The sequence below is a fragment of the Trachymyrmex septentrionalis genome, unplaced genomic scaffold (assembly GCF_001594115.1).
Source record: "Trachymyrmex septentrionalis isolate Tsep2-gDNA-1 unplaced genomic scaffold, Tsep1.0 scaffold2, whole genome shotgun sequence".
NCBI lineage: Eukaryota > Metazoa > Arthropoda > Insecta > Hymenoptera > Formicidae > Trachymyrmex > Trachymyrmex septentrionalis.
The window spans coordinates 2,401,872-2,412,628 of NW_017305179.1; the positions used below are offsets into that span (position 1 = coordinate 2,401,872).

General features: G+C 32.1%; 1 protein-coding gene across 4 annotated transcripts; it reads left to right on the top strand.

The window, feature by feature from the left end:
• Positions 1-1,533: 1,533 nt before the first annotated feature.
• Positions 1,534-8,521, top strand: LOC108747491 (E3 ubiquitin-protein ligase RING1). Of its 4 annotated transcripts, none has more exons than XM_018485004.1 (6): positions 1,534-1,808; positions 3,963-4,714; positions 6,230-6,454; positions 6,969-7,344; positions 7,477-7,779; positions 7,927-8,521. In XM_018485004.1, the coding sequence occupies exons 2-6, from the start codon at positions 3,983-3,985 to the stop codon at positions 8,142-8,144; spliced, it is 1,854 nt and encodes a 617-aa protein (XP_018340506.1). In that variant the 5' UTR covers positions 1,534-1,808; positions 3,963-3,982; the 3' UTR covers positions 8,145-8,521. The 4 variants fall into 4 exon arrangements, with proteins under 4 accessions (XP_018340506.1, XP_018340505.1, XP_018340504.1 ...); XM_018485003.1 differs by lacking the exon at positions 1,534-1,808 and adding an exon at positions 3,202-3,466; XM_018485002.1 differs by lacking the exon at positions 1,534-1,808 and adding an exon at positions 3,202-3,462.
• The last annotated feature ends 2,236 nt before the right edge of the window (positions 8,522-10,757 follow it).

Below are 10,757 nucleotides of genomic sequence, written 5' to 3' on the forward strand. Positions count from 1 at the left end.
TAGTAAGTACTAAACTTAGCTCACACACTACTGGAATTGTTTGTATACTTTCCAGTCGCATAACACGCGGAAAATGACATTATAAAAGATTCTTGCGGTAAAAAATAAAAATAAAATAAAATAATTATACGATCAGAGAGAGAATTCTGAGAGCGGTAATTCCAGCCTCTTTCGTGGTATCATCAAAACTGATCAGTCAAAGCCCCATACATCAGCGTACATTTTAGCGGTATGGAAAACTAATACGTTCGGTTTTAACGCCCACGTACGGCTACATTGAATTGTGACGTCATAAATTGAGAAATGACACGTTGACATTTCTTGGTATTGTAAATAACGAGAGAGAATTTGGATAGAACAAATAATATAAAATTGTTTCGAAACAATTTTAAGGGTAAAATAATTTCTCTTTATTCCTAATTCCTTATTCTTGTTCATGGTGGAATAGTTTTTAGGGCCTAAAGTTGCTGCCAGCAATCCATGTTATATAGTCGAAGTATTTTGATATCTTAGAATAATAATATGACTACTGCAAGAGGAATAGGGCACTGAACGTGAAATCAACATCTATGCGAGAGAGAAAGCTATAGAGTCCCAAATGTTCGCAATGTGCATGCACGGCATCGTCATCTGTATAAATTGTACAGTTGGTTTAGTTTCTTACACATTCGTACATTACACAGATGTGTAAGAAACACTAAACAACTTGAATTCAAGAAGAAATGAATAGAATATATATTAAGTAATAGGCATATAAAGTTAATATAAAATATCCAGTAAGGTCCGCTTTCAACTCACAATTAACTCACGATTAACTCACGATTAACTCTTAACCGAGGCTCAACTTATTTCTCATCTTTTCCAATTCTAGAATTCTGGGTAGTTAGGAGCTCCACGCAACAAAACGAATAGGGGAACAGAAAATAGAGAATAAAACGGGGACCACAGATTCTTGCATAATGCATAACACATGAGGTATAAGAAAATGAACCAATCAAAGTGCTTTATTTCTTTCGTGAAACAAAGGACTCTGATTGGTTGATTCATACGTTATTTAAGAATCTGTGCTCCCCGCTTAAAAATGTCAATCTATCAGAAACTGTGTATTCCACAATTTCTGGTAGGTTGAAATTCCTATTCTCTGTTCCTATTCTCTGTTCTTTTTATCGTGTGGAGTTCCTTAGAGAGTAAGTAAACGCTATGGTAGAAGCATTTTACAGCATGTTAGCTTCTGCGCACAATGGAGGAAATATTAGGAACAGGAATAGATATTAAGATTTTAACCTATCAGATATCAGTTACGTCAGCATACACGGTTTCTGATAGGTTGAAATCTTAATCTCTATCTACTCCTGTTCCTAATATTTCTTCCATTGTGCTACTTCCTTTGTGCTTTAAGTCAAGCCCTATTTCTGCGCCATCTAAGCAAAAATAGACAGAGTTCTGGGAATTATAAACTTCAACTTTCCTGCTCGATCGGTAATGTCAACATGATCGCTGTTCAGTTCCCGAGCATTTTGGACTATTCTGGAACATCCTAAAATCTAGCTGATTCCAGAAGCAGCGTAAAGCGTCAGAATTATCAGAACGTAATTGGAACGTGATCAAATGTGGTTTCTGGTGGTTGCGTAAATAAAGTGGTGATTCCATTGAGTCTTACAAATAATAACGCTCAAACAAAACGCTGTTAATTCGCTATACATTCGCACAAGTCTGTCGTCCGCTGTCCACGGATACATACATCAGACGGATTGCTTGATCGGGCCAATCGGTCCGAGTACTGCGTCATTTATTTTACGCAAAGTCAGGTGTGTCCACGTTTATTCCGGTAGTGAATATTAAAAATGAAGAGAAGCGTTGTTTTATTGTTTAAAGTATATGGTATAAGTCAAGAGAGCTGTCCATGGTCAGTGTTTTTTTTTTTTTTGCTTAAAATCGAAGTGTGTTGATGTTTACATCTATTACCGTTCCTTATTCTTTCATTGCTGTTTTGTTGTAGCGTGCGACTCTCCAGAACGACACTAGTTTGAAATCGTTAAAAACGTTTTCGACCTGCGTCTTTCACTCTATGTTTAGAAGTTATTCTGTTATTATACTCTGTTATATTCTGTTATTTTTATAGTTGAATATAATAATATTGTTCGTTTTGTCTCTCGGGAGCTGCTCGGGGTCGCTCCGAATGAAATATAGGATTCGTACTGACATTTCATCGGTATGATGACGTCACGGGACGGATGTCGTACATATTGCGAATCCTACATTTCAGGTACGCTGGATTCATTCGAAGCGACCCCGAGCAGCTCCCGAGAGACAAAACGAACAATGCTATTATGAATAACATTATCTTGTAACATTGGTAACAGAATACTTTTGAACATAGTGAAAGACACAGGTCGAAAACTTGGTAATTATTCAGTTTAGCTACCCCACCCCAAAAATCAATAAAATTAGGCGGTAATTATATTCAGTTTAGCTACCTCATCTAAAAAAATCAATAAAATTAGGCTTATTCGACGCGTTTTTGTATGAAACGAAAGAATTTGGCAAAGAAAAGCGTCCCTCTGAGCCGAGATATTAAGCGCTAAAGTTGATAACTATTGGGATTAGGAGGAAACAGAGACAAAATGAGGGTAATTCTTCGGAATTACCTCCGAGCTACCTTCGATGAAATTAGGCTCATTCGGCGCGCTTTTGCGTAAAATGAAAGAATCTGGCAGAAAAGTGTCCGGGACTGCTCTGCGAAACGAGATATTGAGCGTTTAAATTGACTAAAGCCCTTTAAAGTGCTACGTAGTAACACTTTAAAGGTCTTCACACGTGAAATGGATAACAGAGCGTAAACATAACGTAAGATTGCTGGACCAATGGGCATCTAACATAATGTCGCCATATTGATTTACATAAGATGCTCATTGGTTTAGCGACCTGATGTTATGCCTTTCTTGTGTGAAGCCCTTTAATCAACTTTAAACGCTCAATATCTTGCATGAAGTCACAGAATACGAAAAAGGTGATCGCAATGCATGTTCGCAGTACTTCGCGGCAGTGACAGATTTCCTAACCTCAATAGTTCAGCTATCAACTTTAACGCTTAATATCTCAGCTTACAGGGCAGAGCGAGGCTTATTTTTCCCAGATTCTTTCGTTTCATGCAAAAACGCGTCGAATAAGTCTAATTTTATAGATTTTTGAGGTGGGATAGCTAAACTGAATAATTTTATCATAGTATCTTATAATATTTGTAACAGAATATTTATAAACATAGTGAAAGACACAGGTTAACAAACTTTTTAACGATTTCGGAGTCAACTAGGGTCGTCCATGAGATCATCGCGCGTTACGATAAAAAAAAACAGCAACAATGAAGTGAGGAAAAGGAACAACAATGAGCATTGAATACCGATACATTTCAATTTCAAGCCAAAAAACACCGATTTTGGTCAGCTCTTACTTTAAGTATATGTATGTACGTACATATTGATTGTATTATCCGTTTCACGCATAATGCGCATGATGTATTGTTTTAGTTTTCTTTAATATATCTTCTTTATATTTGGTGTGAACAACAAGGATAAAATGATACATAAAGGTGACTCTATATGGTTAATAATACTGATTACTGAATCAGTAATACTGATATTTATCAGTATTACAGCAATATTTTTAGTATTTTTACTATCTTACACATAATCAGTACTATTAACAATATATTTCACTTTAGTTTTAAATTATCTATTACACTGTGACATACTGTAACATGAAAATCACTACCCTGATAAATCACTTAGATTTTATATCAATCCATCAATATCAATCACACACGGTCAGTAATATCGTCAGTATTTGTTAATACTTGTACAGTATTATCGACCGTGTTGGGTCGCTTTAATATAATGCATTATGTATGAAACAGAATGCATTTCTTGAATGTTAAACATTTGTATAACAAAATTTTTTTTCAGCATTGAAATTTTAAAATAAAATGGTCAAAATAACAAGTGGAACTTGGAAATGTGTCATCCCACATTGTAAATCTCGTGCTAGAGCTCCCGGTCATTATTTTCCGAAAGATACAGAATTAAGGAAAAAATGGATAAAAGCAATATCTATGTCGCATGTACCTGACGAAAAAATTAAAAAATGTAGAATTTGCCATTTACATTTTGACGAAAGTTCGTATATTATTAATTTACAACGTAGACGGTTGAAAATTGATGCTATTCCAAATCGGAATTTGTCAACTGGAAATGAAACAGATGATTCTCAGTCTAGTGCAAGTACAGTTCCAGAAGAAGAAGAAGAAGAAGAAAAAGAAGAAAAAGAAGAAGACGAAGAAATGGACGATGTGACTGAAACAGTTGCAACACAATCTTTTCTCGATGTTTATAAATCTTATATAAGGACAGTGAATTTTCTTGAAAAAGAAAAAGCTATTTTGAAAAACAATGTAGATATTGAAGAAGAGACACAACAAGAAACACAGCCAGAGATTTTAAGGATAGTTGAAGAAGAAAAAACTATTTTGGAAAATAATGTAGATATTGAAGAAGGGACACAACGAGAAATACAGCCAGAGATTGTAAGGACAGTTGAAGAAGAAAAAGCTATTTTGGAAAACAATGTAGATATTGAAGAAGGGACACAACAAGAAACACAGTCATGTAACAATGTAAATATTGAAGAAGGGACACAACAAGAAACACAGCCAGAGATTGTAAGGACTCCAAACAGAAGTTTTCATTCTACAAACCATGTTCATAGAAATATACTTGTTACTCGAAAGGCTAACTTGACTCCAGTAGCAAGAAAAATATATATTAAAAGCAGATTATTTAAAAAACAAAAAATATTTTACGCAAGAATATTAATTATAAACAACGATTAAAGGACGCTAAAAAATTACTAGTTTAACTGTTCGGAAAAATTATTCAGCATTGAGAAATACACAAAAAATTTTCTTACATATGCAAATGAAGAATGTGACTAAAAAACTAAAGGTACATTCTTCTACATTTTGTACAAAGATAAAATCGGCATTAAAAAGTATATTATAAAGATAAATATGTTTCAATATATTTACAAAATTTAGGTATTTGAATCTTCTTAATCTTTTAAGACATAAAAGTTAAAATAATTCGAAACAATTATGAATATTATACATTATAAATATTAAAAAATACTAATTCTTTTTGATTAATTAAAAAAATATATATGTAGAACATTCTGGAATGTTCCTGAGACTATAAAAAATCCTACGAATACGTCCTGAACCAGTTCTTTGCTATGTGGGAAATATAACAGAGCGAACTTTGAATCCTGGAAAATCGGAAAAAATCTTGAATATTGGATCGCTGATTAGCACATATAAGCATTTTATAACTTAGTAGTTTTAAGTCTCTCTCTCTCTCTCTCTCTCTCTTTCACACACATTTTTTTGCCTCATCTCCACAGAACTAGTAGTAATAGTGTAATAATATAATTCAGTAATAATATAACTAGAGTTATATTTCTATTTTGTTTATGAATAAATAAATTATTTATATTATTATTAGTAAATGTTGGCGAGAGAAGGGGGGATGCAGACATTCTTTTGTATTTATGCTTTAGAACATAAGTACAGCCTTGGCCAAAGATATTAGACATTTATTTAAGAAATCGGATAATTTACAGAAAAATGCCGTAAATCAGTTTTTCAGTTAACTGTATATAATACTTAATAAGATGTTTAATATTTTTGGTCAAGACTGTATTAGGATATATAAAATAAATGTTTGGAAATTATTTTTTATTGTTTAATGAATAATTTATGTGTAATATAAAACGATTCAAATATTACATTTGTAATTTTTACTTATTTACTCGAAAGTGTGTAAAATTATTGAACAAAAAATATTCCACATTTCAGCTATTTACAGGTCAAAGTGATGAATTCTATTTCGAATTTTTTAAAAATTTTGTTACCAAAACACTTCATTGATGCTTTGACAATAAAATTTTAAAAAATTCGAAGTGGAGTTCATCACTTTGGCCTGTGAATGGCTCATTTGACCATTTTATCGACCGAGTAGGAGAATCCTACAATTTAGTTCTCAAAATTGTGTCTATCTGCCCAGATGGCGCAGAAGTAGGATTTTATTTTTTCCAAGAGCATGTCCAATTGTCCATACTCTGTAATGTATATGTCAATGTGTATGTAATCCAACTATTCAAGATGGCATCTGCGGAACAGGTCGGCCTCAACAAAACATGGGAATTATCGCTTTACGAATTACATCGCACTCCGCAAGACGCGATCACCGACAACACAGAGATTGCGGTCAGTCCGCGGAGTTTGCACAGCGAGCTCATGTGCCCCATTTGCTTGGATATGTTGAAGAAGACTATGACTACCAAGGAGTGCCTCCACCGTTTTTGTTCCGACTGTATTATCACAGCTTTACGAAGCGGTAACAAAGTATGTGCTTGACATAATACAACAAACTTATATCTACAATGTTTGCGGATAATACTACCCCATATTTTTTTTACAAGATGTAATGTTATTTACCTGTAAATTTGTGTATGTATGTATAATATAGTATGTGTATGCAATCTGCCATTCACTTTTTGTTTATTTTGAAAGCAATACTTTTGATGCAACTGAATTTTATTTATCGTAACATGAACTTTCTATTCGCATTGATTGACTACAAAATAGAGATTTTTAGAAACCCAATAACATGTGTATCCAGCTATTATCCTGTAATCACATACACCATCAACATATTTGAAAACTGTTGTATGATAAATGAAATATTAATTAGTCTGAATCCGTGCAACAAAATTATATATACTTGCTGCAAGAATTTTATGTATCTTCAATAAAAATAAATACTGTTTTTCTACAAGTAGTAGTATTTTATATTGAAATACAAGGAATTATTTATGTTATGTATAATGAATTATTTTATACTTTTGCATTGTTACAGGAATGTCCTACATGCAGGAAGAAATTGGTTTCTAAAAGATCTCTCAGACCAGATCCAAACTTCGATTTGCTAATCTCAAAAATCTATCCTAGCAGAGACGAATATGAGGCTCATCAGGAACGAGTTTTGGCTAAACTGAATAAGTCACATTCACAAGCTGCACTTGTTAACTCTATTACAGAAGGTATTAAATTACAAAGTCAGAATCGTCCACAGCGTTCCAGAAAGAATGCCAACGAATCTGAAAATGCAAGCAATGCAACGTCTTATAACAATACACCAAATATTAGTGCACCTACAACACCAAATCCATCTACAAATATAGCAAATCAAAGTGATTCCTCTCAAAGTGCAACAGGACCTTTAAATAGTGGAGGTATGATTAATTTTATGAATACCAATATTGTTTTTCAATCTATAAATAACTGCAATTTCTACTGAGTTTACAACAGCTTGTACAAACTTGTAATTTTTATTGTAACAATTATTTTTATGTGCATTTATCTAGGAACAACATCTAGAAACTCTACCACACCATCACCAAATCCTGCAAATCAAATCTCAAAACCATCAAAACGACAGAAAAGTCTACAAAATTCTGAGAATGATTCTTCTAGTGCAGAAGCCGAGACTGGCGGTGGTGATTCTATGGTTGACACAGAAGGTGAAGGTCCTAGCGAACCATTGATGCTTAACGAAATTGAACTTGTTTTTAAACCACATCCTACAGAAATGGCAGGTGATAATTCTTTAATAAAAGCATTGAAAGAGAACAGTATTCGCTATATAAAAACAACAGCAAATGCCACAGGTAAGATATCTTGCAAACCTGCAATTAAGAAAGAAAAAATTGTTTACTTGAAAAAGCTAATGAATATTATAAATATAAATATACATTAAATTATAAAATGGCAAAATGAACCTTCAGTATGGAGTAACAAATTGTTTGTTTTTACAGTGGACCATTTAAGTAAATATCTAGCAATGCGTTTAACGTTGGATTTGGATACTGAATTATCAGAATCAGATAGGCTGTTAAATTTTTGTATTTATATCGCACCTTCACCTGGGCAGCTTGTAGTATTAAGTGGCTCACAAACGTTACGACAAGTGAACGACAAATTCTGGCGTGTCAATCGACCTTTGGAAATGTATTACTCATGGAAGAAGACCTAGGGAAGGCCTCAAAAATATCTATCAGACGGGAGCTAATTGCGTCATGTTTTGAAGAAAGGAATGAATTGTCATTCATATTATATGGAATACAGTAGAATATATCAAATATGAACAATACATATTGTTGTATTGTACTGTATTCAATTTGATTCAATATTAAGGTAATATTTATAAAATCATCGACAATGATGCAATTTTTACATCTTTAAAGCTGGTTGCCAGTAATGGTTCCATTAATATAAGAATTAATAAGGCAACTAAAACCTTATTAAACTGTGTGATTTTAACGACATTATACATCCCGAATTGCAATTACCATTTCACACTATACAAAATAATATCTACAAAAAAGTTTTATAAAAGATATATATGTTACATTCACATATATTTATACATGTTCCATCATTTAATGGTTTTAATAATCATTAGTTTATTTAAATGATTTTTAATCACGTGGACCATGCTGTGTATAGTTTGCAGGAAAAGAATAAATATGTAAATACGAATACATACGCATATTTTTGTCTAGTCTTAGTCCTATGTTTCTAGATTTTGTAAATGTTTTTTTTTAATCACTGTATATTGCACATGCACACATATATGCATAATTTGTATTTGTATTTAAATTACGATCAGTGACATAAGAGCGTCATCAGAAGTTCTCTAAAAGAAATTGAATATATATTAGAAATTAACAAGTTATATTTTAAAGATACATTACATTTATTAAAATGCGTTTATTTAGTCCAATGATTTATTGTTTGATTATAGCTTGTGATTGAAACATATACTTACCACGTAATTTTTGATCAGAGTTTCAGGTAAAAATCTTCTGAAAATGCTAAGATAATTGTTCAAAATTAATATTTATGACAAGCTATAATCAATAATAATGATTAAGCATCATATTAAGTAAATGTATTAAATAAATATAATATGTTTTTAAAATATAACTTTAATACTTTAAAGAACGCCGAACGGTCAAAAAGTTAGATGTTACGAATATAATATTACCTCAGCACACTGAGGCAAAGACTGAGTCGAGTTGGCTAAGACACTCTTCCCGGCAAGTTGAGAGGTCCAAGGTTCAAACCCTGGCTGAGGTAATATTTTTCGCAATAAGTTTCTTTCCGTTTTTTAGATGTTTTATTTTATCTTTAGATGGGTTATTAAACGCTTCATAATGATTGTGTTGAAAGTCTGACAATTTTCGGCGCGCAATCACGTTTGGAACAAAAAATTGATTAAATATATTCGTAACATCTAACTTTCGACCGTTCGGCGTTCTTAACTTTATTCGATTTATTCATATACGGCCGTTCTTCTTATAATGTTTAATACTTTAAGATATTCGGTTTCTTGCAGGAAACTGCTGACAACATTCATGTATCACTGACTACATATTTTACGACGAGATTTTACGCACGATTAGTTTAAGGCAATATAATATATGAAAATCTTTCAAATATTTATCGAACTATCACGCATTTATATGCTTATTCCTTTGGCGAGTGGATATCACTTACTGATAACGAAGAAAATTAACGATGACAGAATTAAATGTCAAATAAATATTAAAAACTCGTTTTTTGCTTTGAATTGCTACTTTGTACGATTTACAGTTAAAGTCACAGTTGAACATATTCCTCGAGCCATCGATATAGGATTCGCTTTTTACAAAACAAGCATATCTATCCAATGCGATTATGACATCCCTATTCGGTAATTGGATGCTTTCGTTAAAGATACATGGAATTCGTCTTTACGCTGGTAGACCGAATAATCGATAAGTACCACCCTACCGTGCATCTCCCCTTGGATTTTCATTGAAGTGAAAACAATGCCGGTCTTTTGATAACACATCAGCCTTTGTTTTTTTTTTTCCAGAAACAAGCTTCACACGATTATTTTTTTATTATATTAATTTAAACTTTTTATCTGTTCATACTAGAAATTTTAATTTCAGTTTACGCGGATTTTCTTTGTTTCTTTATGTTATGTACTATATCTCATTATTACATGTTAGAAATTTTGTATAAGGATAATCGAAAAATTAAATACAATTTGCAATATTGAGAATTTCCGGTTATTCATCATTTAAATTTAAAACTTAGATTAATTATGTTTTTTCACGTGTATACCTTTATGATTCTAGACCTAATTAATTATTCCAACAGCAGGATTCATATTAGTCCGGCAACGCTTAATTACGACACAACATCATACAAACTAATGACCACGGCTCTTAATTAGCACGCCAGAATGAATACCGAAATGAATTCTGTCTCGCGACTTTGCAATTTGGATAATACTCAATAACTGAATCGTTATAACATTAATTATTATGTTTTTTTATATAGAAAGAAGGATAGATTATTTACGATTATATCAAATGTAACAAATAATGATTTCGAAAGAAGTTTTTTTTAATTAATCTTGATTGATCTTGATTTTGAAAGTCAAAACCAAATTCTGAAAAAGTAAAAAACAGAAAAAAATATACTTTATATTTTTTAATGGATTTTTTATATTTTTTAAAGGAAAGAAATACGGAATCTTCAATAAGCCTATGTAGAAATTTTAAACGATTCCATAAAAAATAATATGGTTTTA

Excerpts from the sequence above, each read along its gene's own strand:
- LOC108747491 (XM_018485004.1), top strand. The coding sequence starts at position 3,983 with ATGGTCAAAATAACAAGTGGAACTTGGAAATGTGTCATCCCACATTGT. Across the intron at positions 4,715-6,229 it reads AAGAAACACAGCCAGAGATT|GTCGGCCTCAACAAAACATG; the intron begins GTAAGGACTCCA and ends TCTGCGGAACAG. Across the intron at positions 6,455-6,968 it reads CTTTACGAAGCGGTAACAAA|GAATGTCCTACATGCAGGAA; the intron begins GTATGTGCTTGA and ends GCATTGTTACAG.